Below are 23,861 nucleotides of genomic sequence, written 5' to 3'. Positions count from 1 at the left end.
TTTATCTATTTGTCATTTATCCCTTTATCCATTTACCCATTTTTCATTAATCTATTTTTCATTTGTCCATTTTTCATTTATCCCTTTATCTATTTACCCATTTTTCATTAATCTATTTTTTAATTTAACCGTTTTTCCATTTCCTATTTCCATTAACCCGATTTGCTATTTCCCACTTTCATTAATCAATTTCTCATATATCCCTTTTCTTACTTACCCATTTTCTTTTATCTATTTTTCATTTACCCATTTTTCATTAATCTCTTTATCTATTTACCCATTTTTCATTAATCTATCTTTTAATTTAACCATTTTTCCATTTCCTTTTTCCATTAACCCGATTTTCCTATTTCCCACTTTCATTAATCAATTTCTCATATATCCCTTTTTTTATTTACCCATTTTCTTTTATCTATTTTTCATTTACCCATTTTTCATTAATCTCTTTATCTATTTACCCATTTTTCATTAATCTATCTTTTAATTTAACCATTTTTCCATTTCCTTTTTCCATTAACCCGATTTTCCTATTTCCCACTTTCATTAATCAATTTCTCATATATCCCTTTTTTTATTTACCCATTTTCTTTTATCTATTTTTCATTTACCCATTTTTCATTAATCTCTTTATCTATTTACCCATTTTTCATTAATCTATCTTTTAATTTAACCATTTTCCATTTCCTTTTTCCATTAACCCGATTTTCTATTTCCCACTTTCATTAATCAATTTCTCATATATCCCTTCTTTATGTACCCATTTTTCTTTAACCTATTTTTCATTTAACTTTTGTTTGAAAAACTTTTAATTTTCCCATTTTCCAATTTCCCTTATTCATTTAGTATTTCCTTATTTTCTTATTTATCACATTCTATTTTCCCCGCTAAACTTAGGGGGAAAAATAAATGCAAATGAGGAGTGGCACGTCATCAGGCTACAACTTCCCCAATTGGTTGGTTAGCGTCACACCTACTTTGCTTTCAAGAAAGATGGCGACCTACTAACGGGTTATCAATAAGCATAAGCTCATTAACTTCATTAGAAAATAGTGTTATTACTCCTGACTTTATTTTTGTGTGGCCGCTCAGACAGAACGTGTTTCAGCTGGCGGCTCTGATGGACTCAGAGCTTCACCGTCGGGGTTTTTTATAGTTTGGACGAAGCGGCCGCTGAAGTTGGCTTACGATTGAAGGTTCAGGACGCCTTCGTAGCTACCAGCTGCGATTCAACTATAAGGAGCAGACTTGACTGTACATCGTAAGTGAACTGCAATATCCAGTGGCAGCTCTACGGAGCATCGAGCTGAAAGAATGACGGTGGCAAGCCTTGGAGATCTGCATCGGAGGCCATCTTTCAGACATGCACCGCTGCTGTCCGTCCAGGATCCTCCGGTTGCCCAGACGGTAAGCTAACGCTGATGTTTTCCAACTATAGTCATATTTGTAACCAAACTTGAGGCCAACAGGTGTACTTTTGATCGCCACCAGGTCAAAAGTACAGCTTGTTTTTGCAGCACATTCATTAATGTTTCTATCGTGTATGTTTTCAGATGTTAAGCTGTCACAGCAGATCATCCTGCAGGCCTCTGGTCTCTGTTTCCAGTGGGCTCACAGCTTCAGGGTGACCAGAGACCTTCACCTTTCTGGAGCAGGAACACCCGGCCAAATGCACTGGTGACACATTTAATTTAAAAAATGTGGGGGTAAATTAACGCTGATGTTTGTAAACAGACTACCTGAATACAGTGACCTTAGTGAGGGTGCAGAATGGATTAAAGCTGAACTCCTGCTAAAATCTGTCCCTATTGGTTACATCCCTGAAATGTGCCAAGTGTGGCCCACATGCATACATGTCGTATTCATATAAAGTAATTATGACTATTCATTTCAGTAGTTCTTTGTGGATGTATAACTTGGCCACCTTAGTTTCCCTGTTTTTGTTCAACATATATGCCTCAACATTTGGTTACTGTTCCATAATTTGTACTCCAAACATGTTTTTACTCATGTTTATCTCTTACTTACATGTTTAAGTAAAAAGTAGCTGAATAAGAAATTACACATGAGTAAAGAAGCATTTGGTAAAAAGTATACAAGTACTGAGTAACTGATCAAGTTATCAATTATGTCATATCTTAAAAAATTACACAATTAGAGGGCTCAAAATATAAAGTTCAGCGGAATTTTTAGTTTTTTAAAGACAAAATAAAAAATTTGTTTAAATAAGAATAGTGATGCTTCATAATAAAATGACCTGAGTAAAAGTAAAAAGTTCAGCATAGTAACGGTACTCCTAAAACTTCATTTGAGTTTCAAAAAGTTACTCAACTATATTTGAGTAAATGTAATTAGTGAGTCCTAAACTCTTTCCTTCTGAGGGAACAGGAGAAGGAATTGTTAAGGAAATAAATTAATCTTATTTTTATATTAAACATTGTTTTAATTAACAAACGAATCATAAATAACACCCAGAACATATTCTGTTATGTTTATTCAAGGATCAAGAAAAATGACTGGAGATTCTGGCTGAGAGAGGGACAACGGCAAACAGGGAGGAGAACCGTCTGCACTGTGAGCAGCACCAGAACTCCTGATGGATCTCCTTCAGGAAGAACCAGAGAGATGGCCGACCTCCGCAGAGAAGAGTTCACCCAAACATCAGAGGAAAAATGAATTTTTTTTTTCACTTTCAAGGACTCTAAAAAGCTTGCTGATTAAATTTTCAGTTAATGTTCAGCAAACATTCAAAGTTTAGTGTTTGGATAATACTTATGCAGTATCACATGTTTAGACTAAATTATCACATGACTAGAGCTGATTAAATCTTGGTTGCACCTCGGCGAGAAAAAGAGTGCCACAAACCTCCCAAAGAAGAGGATAGCAATGTATGTTTAAATAAACATACAACAAAGATTTTTGGTGCACATCATCTTTAAAGTGTCTAGTTATGATATTCACCTGCATTTATAAAAATTTGTTAGGTGTGTGAGCAGGATGTGTAAACATGTTGACGGTCATAATAGTGACAGGTGGGAGAATACGTTTGACCAATAGGTCCACTTATTTAAATACATACCATATTCTTCCAATTCCTAACTTCTTCCTTTTTAAGATTAATTTTGAGTTTGGTTCTTGATTTGTTGGACTTTGTTATAGCCAGACAAAGCATACAACAATGTAGTTGTGAGAAAAATGGAACCCTTACTGATTTTGATAGTGATGGCTTAAACATGGACTATAAGGGGAAGATGGGCCATTTTCCATGCCTGATTTTGAATGCATATGATCAGTTCATGGGAAAAGAGGATGATCTGACCCTTCATCAGGCATGTGGTACTCTGTTACCACCTGCAAAAGTTTATGACGAAGGGACAGCTGTCTCTTTGATGTACCCTTTAAAGAGGATCCAAATGAGGTTCCAACACAAGATGAGAAACTGCTGATCCACTAGAAAAACAACAATATTTTCCTAATGGAAACAAAGATGAAGAATTATATAGAGACTGATGTCAACTAGATCAATGAGCACATGAGAGGTGTAGACCTTTATGACCAAACCCCCTCAAGGTTCAATGTCATGGTCAGGTCCAAGAAGTGATGGTGGTTGTTGAGATGCTTTACCAAGGCCGAGAAAGAGTCACACGCTGTTAGACAAAGGGCCCATAGTAAAGAGTTACATTTTTGATTCTGTTAGACACTAAGGTCCATTTCTCACGAGAAACAGAAACTTATCAGGCCACAGAGACATGGTGTGATTTCAGGCAGTGTCTTCAGTTCATATAATCAGCTACCCTCCTCCTTCTCCTCAGACGCTGCACAGACTTTTTTAGAAACTCTTCTCGGATGTAATGGTAAAGCGTCTCCTTTCAGCGCTGAAAGTTAATAAAATAAGTAAAGTCTGAATGCTTTTCTTGGCTGATTTTATGCTCCATGTGTCAATACAAATTATGATTCATCGATTGAGATTCTCGTTCTCAACATGGTTCATACCAAAAGCACACCTGAAACGGTGCCGGTAGCCTAGGAGGTTGGAGTTTATCTTGTACCTGGTGGGTTGCCTGCTGGAACCCCCACTTTGTTTGTGTCAGTAGTTGTGACCTTGATCAAGAGGACAATTCAGCCACCATGCCAGCCGGTGGTATTCAGAGGACCCTGGTGGAGGAGCCGGTGTATGACTGCCTTACTTCTGTCAAACTATGGCAGGCAAGCTGTAGCTACAATATAGTAGCTTACTGCTGTCGGTGTGTGAATGTGTGTGTGAATGGGTGAATGACTAAATGTGGTGAAAACATTTTCAGGTCATTTGGACTTGATAAAGAACTACACAAGTACAGGCCATTTACCTTTCAGATATTATTTTACAAATGTGTCGTAGGAGGAACAACTGATTTGCTCATCATGGCTTATTATCTTATGCAAAGGTTTGGTATAAGGCCAGCAGGTCATGGAAATAGATCTCAAATGGACACTTCTCTTCAAGTTATGACGAGATGTAACCAAGACACTTTCTGGCCAGTCAATGCAAGAGTCGTTTCCAGAGATGTTGTTCCAGTTGTTGCTTTTGCACCACCCATGCGTTGGAGAAATTCAAGGTTTTATTGCACACTGAGTGCTTCAAGAAAGAACATGGAAAGTAAGAAAGAGATGAAATAACCTAAAATTGAAGAAAACCAAAGTCACCAAATGGTGAGAAGGAGCCATACTACTCTCCTTTGATTCCAGGCCTTGGGGTCCGGTATCCTGCAACTTTCAGGTGTGTTCCTGGTCCAACACACCTGAATTAAATGGATCACCCTCTCAGTATGCAGTCCAGTTCTCCAGAGTCCTGCTTATCACCTGATTCAGGTGTGCTGAAGCAGAGGCGGATGGAAAAGATGCATGACACAGGCCCTAAATCCTGGAGACGGAGACCCCTGGACTAAGTCTATTGAGTTTTACTTTATGACAGTGTGACAAATGTTCATAATTTTCAGAAATATAAATGAAAGCCTCTACTGTAGATGTTATCTTTATGATCTATGTTACTGTGATGACACTACAACTGACTGAAGTTCAATATAATTATGCATAAACACTCAAGCACTCAAATTTACCTTGGTTTAGAATATATTGATAGTCAAATTTGTACTTTACAGAGCAAATGTTGCACTAAAGTAATGCTGTGGCAAGATATATTCTACTAAAGAAACAATGTTCACATATTATGATCATGTCTATTTGGAAAAAGCACTTTTAGCTCATCTTAGTATTAGAACACCATATTATCCCACCGGTCACAATTGTGACCGAACATAAAACACACTTTTTTACATACTTTTCCACAATTTTTAAAATTATTTCCCTGATTAGTTCAAAGGGCTATCAATGACATCGGATTTTCATATTTACATGTTTGGGAAAAATTTGGAATGAATGGGTTAAAGCCACAAACAAACTATCCATCTAATTGTCTCTGGGATGTGAAAACATGAGATTTGATTAAATTAGAACTACACAGATGAGAAGGAACACAGATTTCATAATATATATATTTTTATTATTAAAAACAGTAGATGGTTCTTGCATATCAATGCTATAAGAACAGCCACATTTTTTAAATTAAATGTGTCACCAGTGCATTTGGCCGGGTGTTCCTGCTCCAGAAAGGTGAAGGTCTCTGGTCACCCTGAAGCTGTGAGCCCACTGGAAACAGAGACCAGAGGCCTGCAGGATGGTCTGCTGTGACAGCTTAACATCTGAAAACATACACGATAGAAACATTAATGAATGTGCTGCAAAAACAAGCTGTACTTTTGACCTGGTGGCGATCAAAGGTACACCTGTTGGCCTCAAGTTTGGTTACAAATATGACTATAGTTGGAAAACATCAGCGTTAGCTTACCGTCTTCTGGGCAACCGGAGGATCCTGGACGGACAGCAGCGGTGCATGTCTGAAAGATGGCCTCCGATGCAGATCTCCAAGGCTTGCCACCGTCATTCTTTCAGCTCAATGCTCCGTAGAGCTGCCACTGGATATTGCAGTTCACTTACGATGTACAGTCAAGTCTGCTCCTTATAGTTGAATCGCAGCTGGTAGCTACGAAGGCGTCCTGAACCTTCAATCGTAAGCCAACTTCAGCGGCCGCTTCGTCCAAACTATAAAAACCCCCGACGGTGAAGCTCTGAGTCCATCAGAGCCGCCAGCTGAAACACGTTCTGTCTGAGCGGCCACACAAAAATAAAGTCAGGAGTAATAACACTATTTTCTAATGAAGTTAATGAGCTTATGCTTATTGATAACCCGTTAGTAGGTCGCCATCTTTCTTGAAAGCAAAGTAGGTGTGACGCTAACCAACCAATTGGGGAAGTTGTAGCCTGATGACGTGCCACTCCTCATTTGCATTTATTTTTCCCCCTAAGTTTAGCGGGGAAAATAGAATGTGATAAATAAGAAAATAAGGAAATACTAAATGAATGAGGGAAATTGGAAAATGGGAAAATTAAAAGTTTTTCAAACAAAAGTTAAATGAAAAATAGGTTAAAGAAAAATGGGTACATAAAGAAGGGATATATGAGAAATTGATTAATGAAAGTGGGAAATAGAAAATCGGGTTAATGGAAAAAGGAAATAGAAAAATGGTTAAATTAAAAGATAGATTAATGAAAAATGGGTAAATAGATAAAGAGATTAATGAAAAATGGGTAAATGAAAAATAGATAAAAGAAAATGGGTAAATAAAAAAAGGGATATATGAGAAATTGATTAATGAAAGTGGGAAATAGGAAAATCGGGTTAATGGAAAAAGGAAATGGAAAAATGGTTAAATTAAAAGATAGATTAATGAAAAATGGGTAAATAGATAAAGAGATTAATGAAAAATGGGTAAATGAAAAATAGATAAAAGAAAATGGGTAAATAAAAAAAGGGATATATGAGAAATTGATTAATGAAAGTGGGAAATAGGAAAATCGGGTTAATGGAAAAAGGAAATGGAAAAATGGTTAAATTAAAAGATAGATTAATGAAAAATGGGTAAATAGATAAAGAGATTAATGAAAAATGGGTAAATGAAAAATAGATAAAAGAAAATGGGTAAGTAAGAAAAGGGATATATGAGAAATTGATTAATGAAAGTGGGAAATAGCAAATCGGGTTAATGGAAATAGGAAATGGAAAAACGGTTAAATTAAAAAATAGATTAATGAAAAATGGGTAAATGGATAAAGGGATAAATGACAAATAGATAAATGAAAAAGAGAAATTGGGAAATTGATAATATGAAAAATAAATAAATTAAAAATTGGTTTAATGAAAAAGCTAAACTATTTATTTAACAAATTTTTTATTTATTTCACTCATTTACTTCATTTTTTGATTTATTTTACTCATTTTTTATTTATTTAACCCATTTATTTATTTATTCAATTTTGGCGCAAATGGCTTTCCATACAGGCATACATGCAAACAAACAAACCCTTATCTTGGCTTTTTTCTATTCTTCTCTTTCTTTTCTCTATCCCTGAAGGAAAGTTCTTTTTCATGACGTTGTTTTGATAACTTATCTTCCAGCGGTGCTTTGGAGGTTTGGATATGTGCTGCACATTGGAGCTCATATTACTGTGACCAACCGTGGCCACCAGGGGGCCCTCAACAGCATTTTTTTTTTTTTTGTCCATATAGACAATGATTTCTACATACAATATCAAATATATATTATTATTAAAATCACAACTTTATAATGAAATGTTGTGTTTTTGTTAATATAATCACAGAAATCATTACAAAAACTAATAAGAAAATCCCATTTGGGTTGGCCCTAACCAGCCACTTAGTTTGCTTGTGCTTTGGGCTGGTCCTGAATAGTAAAAATGTGCTTATTTCCTGAATCCCAAAATATAGCATCATATCTTTGCTGTTTCATAATTATAATTCATGTTAGAGTAAATGTTTCCTCTAAGCTGTTATTCTTGATTACGCAGACATGATTCTTCTTTTTTAGGCTTTTTTGTCTCTGAGATACCGCTGAGAAAAATGAAACTATAAAGTTACATCCCCCAGCAGATTTTTTATTATTAAAATGGTAGATTTAGGTTTGCCTGGACTTTTATAAACTAGTATGTTTTCTATGCTTGACTTTTTGTATTAATATTGGTAGAGATAATGGGAGACGTTTTACTGCGTTTGCTAGTAGTATAAATTAATTTAATCTACATAATTTCAAGAGAATTTTCTTATATTAATATGCATTTTCTAAGTACTAAACATTTCAGTTTGCTCTTACTCAGCAACTTCTGTGTTTCGCCTCTGAAATAGTTTCCCTTATTGTTATACCAGAGCTGTATCACTTAAATTAAACATTTACTGTACTTTATACAGATGTATAGATATATTTATGTATATATTGACGCATGAATTAAATCCCCATGAACCGCACTCCATACCAGTAGGTGGTGGTAATACTTACTTAACGTTTTTAGGAACCGCCAATAAAACTCAAGAAGAAGAATGTTTACCAACAAGGGGCGCCACTGAGTTCCTGATCGGTTTAGGATTGTCATTAAACACCAAAGAAGAATATATTAGAGCGGATGAGATAATTTGGCTAACAGATTTGTTTATCTATTTGAAGATATTAAGTGTTTATCCGTCACTTTTCTATGTAGTTTAGTTAGTAGACGTTGTTTAACGTGACCTAATTTTGACAGCAGCCTAATATTTGTCTTATCCTTAAGTCCTCAAGTAGTAATGGCAGAGAACAGCGGTGAGTTTCTCCGATTTTTTCAGGCTAAGTGGTTAGCTATGCTAACTTAAAGTTGGTGATCAGATGACGAAAAGCAATTATTTGCCAACAATATTTTAAAGGAACGTTTTGATGCTTGCACTTTGTTTAGCTGTGAACCTGGACCTTTTTCAAACATCAAACGTTTCTCTGAATGTTTGATGTTTCAACTGTAGACCGGTGTAGCTCTATGCCACCAAACAGCTTCTGGTTTCCTCAATACGCAGCATACAGGCAGCTTTGCGCTTTTATCTGACGTCTCTGAAAATAGCCCAGAGACAATCCAATGGAGGAGTCGATAATACTCATATATTTCGTTTTCTGGGGAGGGAGAACGCCGGTGTTCTCTGACTATCTGTCATACCCGTAAATTCAGCATATCTGCAGTGCAACATACTCGGTGCACTTTTCACAGCCACCTTTAGATCGTACTTTGATTAACAATTCTGGGGAAAAAATAACTGCAACAAAATTTATAGCTTAAATATTCCCTGAACTTTTCAACCTGCTATGATTCAGCTCATCAAATTCGGAATAAATTTAAATATACCAAATTGATCCCAAAGGGAAATTAAGTATTGTTGCTCATTAATTCAGATTCTTTAAAGAGTTATTGTGATGGCTGTTGGCAGGAAAGATCTCCTGTAGAGGTCTGTAGTACAGTGAATCTGAAGAAGCCTCTGACTGAAGACACTCCGTTTTCCCAAGACAGTCTCAGAAGAGGATTGTCAGGTTGTCCATAACTTTCTTGACCTCATGAAGAATCTTTCTTTGCCTCATCATCTCCAGAGGTTCCACAGTCGTCCCCAGAACAGAACCAGAACAGAACCAGCCTTCTTTATCAGGTTGTTGAGCCTTTTTATGTCCCTGGTTCTGATGCCGCTGCTCCAACAGATGACGGATGAAGAGACGACACTCTCAACAACAGACTGATAGAAGATCTGCAGCATCTTGCTGCAAACCTTGAAGGATCTTGGCTTCCTCAAGAAGTCCAGTCTGCTGTACTCGGCCTCTTGTCCATCTCTGATTCAACCAACAACTGCAGAGTCATCTGAGTATTTCTGCAGATGACAGAAGTCAGAGTTGTGCTGGAAGTCTGAAGTGTAGAGTGAAAAGGAACGGTGAGAGTACAGGGCCCTGTGGTGCTGCTGTGTTGCTGACCACCTGGTTAGACACACAGTCCTTCAGTCTCACAAACTGTGGTCTGTTTGTGAGGTAGTCATAGATCCAGGTGATTGTTGAGGACTCCGTCTGTGTCTTCTGGAGTTTCTCACAGAGCAGATCAGGCTGAATCGTGTTAAATACACTGGAGAAATCAAAGAACGTGATCCTCACAGTGCTGCCTGCTTTGACCAGATGACAGTGGGTTTGTTGAAGAACATGTATGATGGCATCATCAATTCCAGATCCACGGCGATAAGCAACCTGCAGGGGGTCTTGATATGTCTTTGTCTGCTTAGTCATGTGGGCCAACAGGAGTTTCTTCTTTATCTTCATGATGTTTGTTGTCTATAGTGATTGATCACTGATGGGTCATTAATGACTATAGACTGATAGGTAAATTTTCTTTGGAACTGGAACCAGGCAGGATGTCTTCCACAAAAACAGAACCTTCTCTTGGGTCAAGCTGAATCTGACCCACTGAGGCCGATCAGAATGACTCCAGGAGTCTGCCAGTAGGAGATTCTTATCCAGGTGTTTCTCTATTCTATAGCAGCCACCTGCTTATGGCCCTTTATATGTGTTGCTAGAATCTTCACTCTGCTGTGAGGTGCTGGGTTGTAGCTGGGATTTGTCTTGCTCTGGTAGGTCTGGGTGTTGTCCTTCAGTCTGGCCCTCTGCAGCCCTTGGTAGGATGAGGTATAAGACCTCAGCATATATGAGGTGTTATTGTTGTATTGGAGTTCTTTTGAACAATACTTTAAAACACGACAAATTAGAAGAAATCAATTATATGACAGGATCGCTGTTGTTTTTTGACATTATTATTATTGTTAGTATTATTAGTGATTTCTTACTATTTGCAAACCCTGTTAGGGGGGATGATTTAAAAATGTTGCCAGACTGAAGGAATCTCCTGTTTCTTGCTGGTTCCATTACTGACACACATTCATCCTAACAACAAGCTGTGGTGAGGTAAGGTAAAAACTTTATTAATTCCATAGGGAAATTAAGATTGTCTGAGGAAGCAGCGTTTTCAAAGGTCACCACACGTCATCAAGTACATGCTGGATTACTGGACACAGAAGGACATATGAACCTTGTTTATGACCTGGTTCAGATGAATTGACAAGATCCTAATTCTGTTGTTCCAGTTCCAGCGTGGGGCCAGCCATGCTCACTGCTTGCTACTGTGGAGAAACAACTCTGGCCATGTGTTCAAGATGCTTTCTTCATGAATGTTTTGTGTGTTTCTTTAGAGGTTAAACTGTTTTTTGATTATTCTCTAGCTATGATTAGAGTTATATTTATGTTTTCTACTTGTCACAAGGTAGGATATACATTTGGTGAGCTACTTTTAATGCTCCTTATTCTGCCTGTGACTTATTGTAAAGCTGGAGAGAAGCCAGGTCTAATTTCTACCCCAATTTTCTACCCTAAATATTGTAATGCAGCATTTGGCACATATTAATCTGTTTGTTTTTAATTGAGCAGAATTAAACGAGGCAAAACATAACGGCTCGCCGTCCAGTGGGATGACGGACCAGGAGAAGGAGATGGCAACGAGTGCATACCAAGCTTTTCTGGTAAATATTCTCTTTTGATGTTTTGGGGGATCTTAACATAATCTGTCTGTTTTCAGGTTTCCTGTGCCAAATATGTAAAGCTGCAGCCATAGTAAAAGGAGCAAAAACATAGACACTAATAATATTGGAATGAGCTAGAAGTTGATATTTGTCAACAGTGGTAGCCTGGCCATTGCTTTCTTAAGCAGTTCCACTGGATTCTCATCTCCCTTCAGTGCTCCACCTCGGTTTATCCCATTGAGTTTATTTCTCACAATGCATTTAATCCTGGCCAGTCAGCAACGAGTTGTGAACGATGACGTTGATTTTCTGTGCTGTTTAGAATTGTAATCTGTCTATTATTGTATTTTAGCAATGGCAGCAGAGGAAGTGAATCAAATCGTTGAGGTTGTGTTGGACATGCTTCATGATTGAGCAGTTGAAGTCGGAGCAAGAGGAATGCTTAAGACAGTTTATTGCTGTGTCAAAGCACAGATATTGCTCTGGTTAATTCAGATCCAACTGTTTTAGGGTGCATTTATACCTGACACATTTGGTCCACTTTAACGGTTTCCTCCGTTTGTCCAGACTCATCCTCCATGTGTGAATCCACTCAAGTGAACCCTTGGAGCCAGACCCTTTTTATGTGGTGGTTTTGGTTTGCTTGTGTGAACACAGACCAGCCTCCACCCAAACAAACTACGAGACAAAAAAAAACTACAAGAAATATATCTTTTTGGACTTTGTGAGCCACCGTTACTTGACATTATGGTAACCATAAGCCTTTGGCGTTGCTAGCGCTACTCCTGCTATTGGTTGGACTGGAATTGCACCTCATTTTCTGTTTCCTGTTTAATGATGCTGCTGCCAGCAGGATGTGGGTCAGAACATGCAGAGCATCTCGTCTCATTCATCTACAGCTGTTAGCAACGCTGTTCCAAAATTAGAAATATCTCAGCACAAAAGATGTATAGAATGAGCTGGAGGTGTAACAGCAATGCATCAAGCAGGACCTACAAGGGAGTTGTACCGATGGTGATGGTGTCAGTAAAAGTTGGAATGAGCTTTTATGGACTTTGCTGTTTGTTTTTATAGTTCACATAACTCCCCCCACCTGCTCCAGATTTGTGAGATTGTCCAACATCCTCTTCATAGGCTGGAAAGTATGACGAGTCTCTGAAACAGCTTGAAGCCTTGCAGGAACTCAACAAAGAGGACTACAAAATTTCTTTGAATAAAGCTGTTTTAGAGTTCTACAGAAGTGGCCAGACTGCGACGGGTTCGTTGAAGCAGACCCTTTCAGCGATGAGGAATCAGGTAAAACTACACATCCGTCTTTTCTCTTCTACACACACACACACACACACCTGTTTTGTTCATGACCATGACCTGAGCTCTGTGTCCCAGCTTCACACAGCCACAGAAGATGTTGATGGCTTGGATGATGTTGAGAATAGTTTGCTGTACTATAACCAGGCCATCATCCACTACCACATCCGCCAGTACTCTGAGGCCATCTCTATAGGAGAGAAGCTCTACCAGTTCCTCGAACCATTTGGTATGTTGTGCTGCTGGTCACAGTCCCTGCTGCTCTTTCAGCGGCAACAAGTTTAATGTTTTTGGTTTTGCTTAAGAACCTGATGATGTGTTTTTAAATGATACCTGGAATGTGACTTTTTGCACATGAAGGCCTTTGGCTTGGAGTTAATTATTGTATTTGCTCTAGAAGAGAAATTTGCCCAGTCAGTGTGCTTCCTGTTGGTGGATCTCTACCTGCTGACATTCCAGCCAGAGAAGGCGCTCCACCTGCTGGCTGTTCTGGACAAGATCTCTGTACAAGGAAGCAACAAGAACGGCAAGGCAGAGGTAGCTGACCACTCTGCCAAATGGAAAAAAATATTTCACTGTTTTTCAGAGTGTATCATTCACCTCTAAGACAATTTACACACAGATAGGCCTGTCACCAGAACACATTTTGCTGGACAATAATTCAAATTCAAAAATACTTAATATTGTGCTTAATTTCTCAAAGGGAAATTAAGCACAATATAATTATAAACACCTATATAAAAATACTTCTTGATGGAAATGGTCTGATCAAACCCTATTCCTCCTGAAATCAACGATCATCTCATTTGATGACGTTTTTCCCTTAAAGATGTGTGGTAAATATCACGTCTTTGAAAGAATATTGTTAATTATAACAGTTTTGTTTTTTGTTTTTTTTAGAGCAACAACTCGGGATCAAACCAAAAGGTGGAGTTTGTAGCAATGATGGAAGCAGCCAAATCCAAAATCCATCAGGTAGGAATGCTGGTCGGTGTAAACATGACCTGCTGTTCAGGTTCTCTCCTGATTCACCAGCTGCCTGTTCTTGGCTTCTTTTCCAGTACAAAGTGAGAGCGTACATTCAGATGAAGTCCTCCAAGGCCTGTAAGAGAGAGATTAAATCAGTGATGAACACGGCAGGGAATGTGAGTCCATGACAACGCTGCAGCAGGGAACATCTGGGGCAAAGTTGGACTAAGACAATAGTTAACCACTAGTAAAGATTTTAGTGCTGAAAGTCATACACAGAGCTGTGGGACTTTAGGCAGATCCTTGTCTAAATCATGTCGTCTCCTTTGTGAGTGTGGAGCGGAGGGGAGTCTTCAGAGAACGCCTCCCAGCTCCTTCTCTCCTGTCTCTTCTCTTCCAGTCTGCCCCCTCTCTCTTCCTCAAAAGTAACTTTGAGTATCTGAGAGGAAACTACCGCAAAGCAGTGAAGCTGCTGAACAGCTCCAACATGGCAGAGCATCCTGGACCCATTAGAACCGGTGAGATCTGCTGACCACCAGCCTGCAGTCAGATCTGAGATCTCCACTCATTATGTGAAGCTGTTATTTTAAACTCATATGCACAACACTTCACCATGGGAACAAGCAGGAAGTGTTTGTCAGGTTGAGGGCTCTGTCCATCCTGAGGCTCCTGGCTGACCCATCTGTTTGATCCAGGTGAATGTGTTCGCTGTATGTTCTGGAACAATCTGGGCTGCATCCACTTTGCAATGGGGAAACACAACCTGGGCATCTTCTACTTCAAGAAGGCGCTGCAGGAGAACGATCACACTTGTGCACAACTGGGAGACGGCAGCAACAACCAGTGTAAGCTCCAGAACCCAGACTGTTTCCATGGTGACTTTGATTCATCTCGCTATGCTTTATGGATCTACCTCTGACTGCAGTCGTGTTAAGAAAACTGAACCAAGATAGAACAAACAGGATGTAGTTTTTTATCTGGTGATTATCCATTAGATTTGAATCCAGTGACAGTCACAGCAGTGCTGAATGTTTAGTTTCTGTCTCCAGGTAAAAGACCGTCGGGTGTCCCTATGTGCGCCCTGCTGTCCAACAAGCGTTATGAGCTGCTGTATAACTGCGGCGTCCAGCTGCTGCACGCCGCCAGGCCGCTAGCAGCCTTTGAGTGTCTGATGGAGGCTGTTCAGGTTTACCACTCCAACCCGCGCCTGTGGCTGCGCCTGGCTGAATGCTGCATCTCTGCTAACAAAGGGGTATGTTCAGCCTGCATCCACCAGCTGCTGAGTTAAGGATTTTAGAGATCAGCCCTTCTTTAGTGCCGTAGGAATTGGTGTATGTTAGTGAATCATTCTCAGCTACCTGGAACACAACCTAAAGTGAAGCAAATTTTATTTTCAATCCCTTCATCCATTTTTTGGGGGTCAGGAGGGCTGCTGGTGCCTAACTCCAGCGGTCAGCAGGCGAGAGGCGGGGTCACCTGGACAGGTCGTCAATCCATCACAGCAAATTTTGTTTTATGAAATTCAAATTTTAATATGTCTAGATGGTTTGAACAAAAAACATTACATTAATTTAAAATATTAGTCCAGACATGTGTGTTCATCTCTCCTGCATCAAACCATGTAAAAAGTGAAATAATAAGGAAAGGTGTTTTTGACAACAGACTTGTTTTCATGTTGGGACGGTAAGACTGGAGCTACTGGTTTAATGGAGTAGTTGCTTCCTGCAACACAACTTCACTCAAAATAATTTTAATAAGGTATTTTACAAAACCAAAACATGACAAAAAAGCAGCAGGACTACCTGTTGCATAGAACAGGAAAAGCATAAAACTCCACCACAGAGCAGAGATCTGACTTGCAAGCCTGCCATCTGCTGGAAGAATGTGGCACAGCAAGACAAAAAGAACTGGAAACTAGACTTCATAGTGATGAGACATAAATGAAAACTGAGGACATTTTTCTGTTAATTTTAGGCTCAGAGTGCCAAGAGCTCAGTCTATGAATAAAATTTGAATGGATCCCAAATCTTTCCAATAATTATTTCCATTCCATATGGTCAAAAGCTTTTTCCACATGAATGGAAAAACTCGTTCTGGACTGTTCAGGATATTGTGGAAATGTCGTCAACTGTGGAATTTAACTACATAGGAAATATGTTTATGCTTTGAAATATAATATGTTACAACTGGGCAACATAGTTTGTGAATATGTTGTGATGTTTGCTAATGTTTCCAGGGCTCCGAGCAGGAAAGCAAGAGTTTACCTAGTAAAAAGGGAATAGTCCAGTCTGTAATTGGACAAGGATACCATCGCAAGATTGTTCTGGCATCACAGTCTTCACAGAACACCAACTACAGGTCAGTCAGACATCCTTCAACCCTGAAATTCAAATATGAGATTACAGGAGGAGATGCTTACGACAGGAAAGGTCAGTGGGAAAAACTTTAACTTGTCACGTAGGAGGCAGTGAACTGTTGGGTGCCAGACTGATTTCAGGAGCTGACCTAGATGCTGACTCTACCTTCTTGATGTCTCTGTTCAGTGAAGGCCAATCTGCTGCCATCCCTGTCGCCAGTATGGAGTTTGCTGCCATCTGCCTGCGGAACGCCCTGCTGCTGCTGCCTGACCACCAGCAGCCGGATGCCAAGGCTGAAAGCGGCTCCAAGAACTCCAGCCAATCAGGAAGCACAGAGAGCGGCAGTGAGAACAGTGACCCCTGCAGGTCAGAATAACCCATGTACCATTACATCTGTATGTATGTGGGTAATAACTTACTGAACCTTGACATGCTTAGTGTTTCATAGGATGATATGCATTTATTTGTCATGATATTGTCAGTTTTTCTCACTGTTTTTCTGACACTTTTATCAGCTGTGCCACCCTGAATTCTACTCGTATATAGATGAAGCTGGAACACAAAACCCAATTAATTTCTTCCTTTGTGGGCGTTTTATTCTTTTTATGGGTAAATGCCAGACATTGCTTTCCTTAAAAATCACAGCCACACATTACGATGTCTGGGAATGAATTAAAAGGTTTATTGGAAGTGTAACTGTTGATTTGTTTTAGCTGAGAAGATGTTTGTCAGGTCTCACTGGGGATTATGTCCAAAACACAGAAAAGTGAGAAGAAAGAAGACATGATGGTTTCTGGACAATTACAACTTAAACAGAAAGGAGGCACTATAACAATATCAGTTTTTGGTGGCAGCATCATATTACATTTTGCATTTAGAGACACTGCTGACCATGAAACTACAGCTGCCAAGAAAATGAGTTGCTTCAGAGCTAAATGTCTCTATGGATATTTGCTGGTTTTCAAGCAGTTCTCCAAATATTCATCATTCCATACAGTTTATTATGTAACATCCTTCCACAACATGGATAATCTGGAGGCTTTTTTTCCAAAAGAAAGAAAACTTGGATTTTTTTTTTTTGCGCTTTAAAAGATTTTCAATTTTATGCTTTATTCATGCACACACACACACACACACACACACTTAGCAAAGTGCTGATCTTTCTTGCTTATTTGATCATTTTCAGGTTTAGGAGTTCTAATGATGCTGCACTGTGATGTTCTCCAGGACTGGACGTTGCTGGTGATTGTGACATGGTGTGTTATTCTTATTGTTGTTTGCAGTGGAAAAAGTCAAGAAGCTGATAAGTTTTTTTCTGCAACTCCATCGTCTCCACTTCGAAAACAGGAGGTGGAAAACCTCAGGTAAAGACAGTGAGCCATGATGATGTTAGGATGATGTTTGCTGTGCTGTGACGTGTAACCACAGCCGGTCTGCAGGTGTTCCATCCTGGCTTGTAGTGCCTATGTGGCACTGGCCCTGGGAGACAACCTGCTGGCTCTGCACCACGCTGACAAACTGCTTCATCAAACCAAGGTGTCTGGCTCCCTCAGGTAAGCATCATCATCATTAACTCTGGCTACAATACATGGCATAACCTTTTCAATCCCATTCAGACAGCAATTCTGAATTAGGAAGCAAAAAAAATTATTTGCAAACTTATTTTGCCCTTTCCTATTTGTTCCTCCAAATAAGGAGGGTCAGGGTTGTCGGTAGCCTTATAGGCACACTGGACAATCTGAATTCTGTCCTAAAGTGAACTGGAAACCAGCTTCAAATGAAGGTGAATGTTGTTGGGATGTAAACCAGTTATTTTTATTGTCTTTACTGTTTTTATTTTATCCAGTGGTAAAATGCCATGCTTGGCCAGGCCAACAAGTCCAGACCGGTTCTGATTAACTGAAATCGCATGTTTTTGTTTTCGGTACCTCTGCTGAACTTCTTGCCCCTCTCTGGATGTGAACCTATTGTAGGATTGATCAGATGTCAGTCAGTGCTAGGCAAACTTTACTGGCTTCCACCTGCTTTTACTATGCATTTTAAAAGTTGTTTTGTTCTTTAAGTCTCCATGGCCTCGTCCCACAGTATCTGTCTATGTGCTGCAGCCTTGCCTCAGGTCAGCCGGTCAGTTGTCCCAAACACAGTGAGGAAGCTGAGAGGTGGCTGTATGTTCCAGGGGCCAAGAAACAGGCTGCTGTTAGTCACCTAAAGACCTTCACTATGTCTTCAAACACATTTATCTGTTCTAAGCATCTATTCAGTGATTGGATGGGTTCAGAGTCACCTGGTGACATCATGATGTAGAGCTGTGTATCATCTGCATAGTTATGGTAGCTGATCTTATTTCTTGTTATAACCTGAACCACTGGGAGCATAAAAATATTGAAAAGAAGGGGTCCTAGGATTGAACCTTGGGGTACCCCACATGTGACCTTTGACCTCTCTGATGAGAAGTTTCCAATTGAAACAAAGAAATCCCTGTTCTTTATGTAAGATTCAAACCAGTTGAGCACTGGACCGGAGAGTCCGACCCTCCAGTCGATTCAGTAAAATTTCATGGTCAACAGTGTCAAAAGCTGCACTGAGGTCCAACAGAACCAGCACTGTGGTTCTCCCACAGTCTGTATTTATATGGATATCATTGAACACTTTGACTAGGCCAGTCTCCGTGCTGTGGTGAGACCGGAAACCAGACTGGAAGGAGTCAAAGCGGTTGGTTATTGTTAGGAAGTTAGTTAATTGTTTAAAAACTGCTTTTTCAATAACTTTGCTGATGAATGGGAGGTCAGAGGTCAGAGGTCGGCCTGTAATTCTGCAGTAGTGATTTGTCCAGATTGTTCTTTTTTATCAGTGGTTTGATAACTGCTGTTTTCAAAGCCTGGGGGAAAACACCTGAAGAGAGCGATGAGTTACTATTTGGATCAGATCATTAGCAACGACAGGCAGGACTTTCTTAAAGAAATGTGTGGGTAGGACATCCAGACAGCAGGAACTGGAGCTTAATTGACTTATAATTTCTTCTAGGGTTTTATAATGAAGTAGTTGAAATTGGGTCATTTTTCCTGCATTTGTTTTGTTTGGGCATAGCATTGGTACTGGGTTTGGAGTGGATGTGCAGATTAATCCTCTGATCTTTTGAATTTTCTCTGAAAAGAAACTGGAAAACTTGTTGCAGGCGGCATTAGATTGAAGTTCAGGTGGAAATGTCATTGGAGGATTTGTGAGCCTGTCAACAGTAGCAAATAGAGCTCGAGCGTTGTTAATGTGTTGGTTTATGACATCTGCAAAGAAAGCCTCTCTTGCATGTTTTAGTGTTGAGTGTCATACAGGATGATTGGGATTGTCTGATTTGCTGTTTTTGCTAACAAGCAATTGAACGGCTGTCTAAAGATATCTTAGTGTTTTTCAACCCTGGTCCTCAAGGCACACTGCCCTGCAGGTTCTAGGCATTCCCCTGCTTCAGCACCCATGATTTCTACTGATGGCTGATTAATAGGGTTTTACCAAATTGCAATTATCTGAATGGGTTGTGTTGAAGCAGAGGAACATCTGAAACAGGCAGGTCAGTGTGACTTAAGAGTCACAGTTGGGAAATGCTGATCTATGTGACGTGCTGCTGTGTTTCTTCCTCCTTCAGGTTTCTGGGTCACCTGTATGCTGCTGAAGCTCTCATCTCATTGGACAGAATATCTGATGCAATCACTCACCTGAACCCAGAGAACATCAGCGACGTGTCACTGGGCATGCTTAGCAGCGAGCAGGACCAGGGTGTGTGGACTCTCACACTTCAGTAAACTACGCCAAACATTTTCTTTTCTTAATAATCGCTTCATATTTTATCTGCAGGACATGAGAAAGGAGATGAGCCCATAGAGCCATGTAAGTCGTCATCCTAGTGTTTGGTCCTGTCCTCCAAATAATGAAATGAATTACTGAACGTAGAGTGACGTGGCTCCCTGTGTGTGCAGCAGCTAAGAAGACGCCGCTGTTTTACCCCAGCAGTGTGGCAGCAGCGCAGGCCATGATGCTCTTCAACCTGGGCAGCGCCTACTGCCTGAGGAGCGAGTATGACAAGGCCCGCAAATGCCTGCATCAGGTACCCACCTCCACATGTCATTGCCTAATGTAGCTGGAGGTCCTGTCACTTTGTGCCTCGCAAACTAACACTGCAACACAAACATCAGAAGGGAGTGAAGACCGCAGTACAGCAGCAGGCTTGGCCTTGTTGTCTTCAGATTGTTCCTGTTCTTCATTTCCTGGGTGGTTTTCTTGCGGGGTGGCGTGCTGCACGCCTGCCCCTTTTCTCTCCTCCCCATTTCCTGCCTATTCTCCATTCAGTTAAGGTCAGAGAATAAAAATGGATTTAAAAAACACTCAACACCACATTTGAGTGAATGAAGGGAGACTGGTGGTCCTTCCAAACTCCCACTCTCTGGCCATCATCTAGAGTAGGAAACCTGCAGGAGAGTGGGCAGTGGGTGGTCTCCACTCAGAATTAAATGACCCCCTCCTGAGGTCTGGGGGCTAGCTGCCCTGTGGTGGGACGCTGCCTTTAGTATAGAGTGTGACCTGCAGCATCGCATCCATAACGGTCACAGACTGATGGAAGCACGGATGAGATGGACAGGACAGAACAACATTTCATATCAGCAGCACAATATTTACTAATTATTTCTCCACTGCCAGATTTTCTAATATTTGCAGCTCTAACAGGATAACATGCATCAAAGCTGGCTGGAGGCAGCATGACTTGAGGTGTTATTCAAGTCATCTGTTGAAAATTGTGTTTTTTCATATTGCATTCATATCACAGTATCAGCTTTTTCAAATGTTGTGCTGTCCTAGCCAAAGCTATACTAATCCCTAAACACTTCTAGTTTACTTGCAAAAATGCATCCAATTTTCTGTTTCTCAAAATTGGATATAAATTAAAATTAGGATAATCAAGTTTTGAAATTTGTTGATCGATGGAGAACCGTCCATAAGTACATTCTGGCATCCCAGACTAAACATAGCTAAAGTTAAACATAACCACTTCATGTTGTTGTGTATAACTGCCATATATACTGTGATGCCTTAAGTGAGCAAATTGAGCCTTTTGCTGAAGTTTTAGTTGCTAGGCAGCAAATCTTAACTTATTGATACATTTCTCCATTTTGACACATTTGTGTTTGTCTCCATCAGGCTGCAACCATGATGAACTCCAAAGAGATTCCGCCTGAAGCCATCCTGCTGGGCGTCTACCTGGAGCTACAAAACGGTTTGCCTTTCTTAAAGCGTCTCAATCTGTTGAAGATTAAACCTTTTCAAGGTTTTTAAAATATACAGCAGCTTATTGCTGTTATTTGCTTCTTTGCAATTTATTCTCAAAGTGTTTCTACTTAGTTTTTTGTTCATTACTGTTTGTTCTGTGCAGCTAGAAAAGGTTTTGGTCTGTTGAGCAGCAGGTCAACATCTCAGTAGATCACATTGACCAAATGAAGACCATAAATGCTTGTGATTTTTATCAGCTCAATGATTGCCAAGCTGCACACACTACCAGTCAGTTGCAGTAATGTCTGGAGATTTGAATCTTGCTTCAATCTTTGCCACACTTCAACGTTTCAACAGTTTGTCATCTACTATGAGGTCATCTGACAGCTAAACAAATTTGTGTCATGCAAATTTCAGGTATGCAGACACTTCCTCAGTGAAGTGGGCAAAGCAGATCATGATTTTTTCTTTCTTTGCTTCGTGTGTGGAGCTTGTGTTCAGAGGCAACTGTTTGAAGATCCTGTTGAAAATGAGTTGATGTAACTAAGAACTGATTTCAATACTTGTTTTCTTCAGTATTATACATGTGTTGCCATTGTTCCGTTTTTCTTATGTTCATTAGGCATCGTTTTCTCCACTGTGGCCAGAATCTGTTCCAGTCTTTGTTTTCAGCTGCACATTTTAATCCAGTTTTGATCTGGGTTTCCAATGATCGCTGAGCTTTTGTTATGTCTCCTTAGGAAACACTCAGCTGGCTCTACAGATCATCAAGAGGAACCAGCTGCTACCCTCAACCCTTCACAGGTCCTCGCCAGACCCTCGCAAGAAACCTTCACAGCCCCTCCAGCTGCCCTCATCCTTCACACAAGTTCAACGGAAATAAACCTCTGCAGTCGCTTCAGCTGCCTGGAGTCACCCATCAGCCAGCTGTAATCTTTTTGAAGCTTCAGGGAGTGGAGGACCTGTCCAGCTGGGGTTAAGCTTCAATGTGACTGAGGAGTTTGTGCTGAAATGAAGAGACAATAAATGTATTTACTGTATGTATGGTGGACTTCGACTAGTCATTTAGCTGAATATTCAAATTCAGAAACACTTCATTGATCCCAAAAGGAAATTGACCCTTTCTTGCATGAATTATAATCTTTTGTCAGGATTTTCTTAAGGCATGAAAATAAGGTGGGGACAAAAATTTTCTAGGATTTTTTTTTCTAAGCGATCAATTATTTTCTCCAAATACAAAGGTATTTGGAAATGTCAAAATATGTTTGTTTTTTTTCAGCTGCAAGAGTTTTCTACAGTAGAAGGAGGGACTGGGTTGGTTAGTATGCCCTTTTGTCTGTCTGCCATATTGGATTTAACAAAATATTTCTTGCACTTCCAGTGGATGAACAGTAGGTGGTGTATGATGCACTAGTGTCCAGTGGTCTGTGTGCATTTATAACATAAAAATCCACAGGAAACATAAGAAAATGGCTTTTAGATAGCTGTCCATTGTAGTGACCACTATGTATGAAAGGTTTAGTATTGTAACTCAATTCTTCAGAGTTATTGAAGATTGTCATGGCTGTTGGCAGGAAGATCTCCTGTAGAGGTTTGTAGTACAGTGAATCTGAAGAAGCCTCTGACTGAAGACACTCCGTTTTCCCAAGACAGTCTCATGAAGAGGATTGTCAGGTTGTTCATAAGTTTCTTGACCTCATGAAGAATCTTTCTTTGCCTCATCATCTCCAGAGGTTCCACAGTCGTCCCCAGAACAGAACCAGAACAGAACCAGCCTTCTTTATCAGGTTGTTGAGCCTTTTTATGTCCCTGGTTCACCAGATCTCTGTACTCGGCCTCTTGCTGACCACCTGGTTAGACACACAGTCCTTCAGTCTCACAAACTGTGGTCTGTTTGTGAGGTAGTCATAGATCCAGGTGATTGTTGAGGACTCCGTCTGTGTCTTCTGGAGTTTCTCACAGAGCAGATCAGGCTGAATCGTGTTAAATACACTGGAGAAATCAAAGAATGTGATCCTCACAGTGCTGCCTGCTTTGACCAGATGACAGTGGGTTTGTTGTGTATGATTGCATCATCAACTACATCTCCATGGCAATAAGCAAACTGCACAAGGGGTCTTGATATCTGCTTGTCAGGTGGGCCAACAAGATTCTCTTTATTACCTTCATGATGTGGGTTGTCATGGCAACAGGTTCTTCATGACTGAGTTGTGAGTTTTCTTTGGTACCAGAACAAAGCAGGATGTCTTCAACAACAGAACCTTGACTTGGGTCAGGCTAAGGTTGAAGAGATCCTGCAGAATCCTACAGAGCTGCTCTGAAGCTTCAGGCCTTTAACACTCTGGGGTTGATGCCATCTGGACTTGCAACGTTGTTCAGGTTCAGTCTCTCCAGCTGCCTCTTTACCTTAGTTTCAATCTAAACTTCAATTTTAATAGCTAATCTTATTTTCTAGCATACCACTAGAC

At 40.0% G+C, this 23,861-nt stretch overlaps 1 protein-coding gene and 1 long non-coding RNA gene across 4 annotated transcripts; both read left to right on the top strand.

Moving 5' to 3' along the window:
• The first annotated feature begins 262 nt into the window (after positions 1 to 262).
• LOC148155198 (uncharacterized) lies at positions 263 to 3,462 on the top strand. Its single transcript, XR_015765576.1, has 3 exons — positions 263 to 1,404; positions 1,551 to 1,674; positions 2,499 to 3,462. It is a non-coding gene; the product is annotated as an uncharacterized LOC148155198 (long non-coding RNA).
• Positions 3,463 to 8,505: 5,043 nt separating this feature from the next.
• On the top strand, positions 8,506 to 22,433 carry cnot10 (CCR4-NOT transcription complex, subunit 10). Of its 3 annotated transcripts, none has more exons than XM_014975597.2 (19): positions 8,506 to 8,741; positions 11,415 to 11,506; positions 12,641 to 12,802; positions 12,893 to 13,043; positions 13,215 to 13,351; positions 13,715 to 13,789; positions 13,876 to 13,959; positions 14,184 to 14,301; positions 14,479 to 14,628; positions 14,833 to 15,035; positions 16,020 to 16,141; positions 16,327 to 16,506; positions 17,424 to 17,504; positions 17,580 to 17,693; positions 19,778 to 19,908; positions 19,987 to 20,019; positions 20,109 to 20,236; positions 21,325 to 21,400; positions 22,134 to 22,433. In XM_014975597.2, exons 1-19 carry the CDS (start codon positions 8,726 to 8,728, stop codon positions 22,274 to 22,276), a joined length of 2,196 nt encoding a protein of 731 aa, XP_014831083.2. In that variant the 5' UTR covers positions 8,506 to 8,725; the 3' UTR covers positions 22,277 to 22,433. The 3 variants fall into 3 exon arrangements, with proteins under 3 accessions (XP_014831083.2, XP_014831084.2, XP_014831082.2); XM_014975598.2 differs by having other exon boundaries at positions 13,212 to 13,351; positions 20,112 to 20,236; XM_014975596.2 differs by having other exon boundaries at positions 8,507 to 8,741; positions 13,212 to 13,351.
• The last annotated feature ends 1,428 nt before the right edge of the window (positions 22,434 to 23,861 follow it).

This window comes from Poecilia mexicana, unplaced genomic scaffold (genome assembly GCF_051168715.1).
Source record: "Poecilia mexicana isolate PSO_F unplaced genomic scaffold, ASM5116871v1 scaffold_16, whole genome shotgun sequence".
Classification (NCBI taxonomy): Eukaryota; Metazoa; Chordata; class Actinopteri; order Cyprinodontiformes; family Poeciliidae; genus Poecilia; species Poecilia mexicana.
This window is presented reverse-complemented; position numbering and strand designations above follow the sequence as displayed.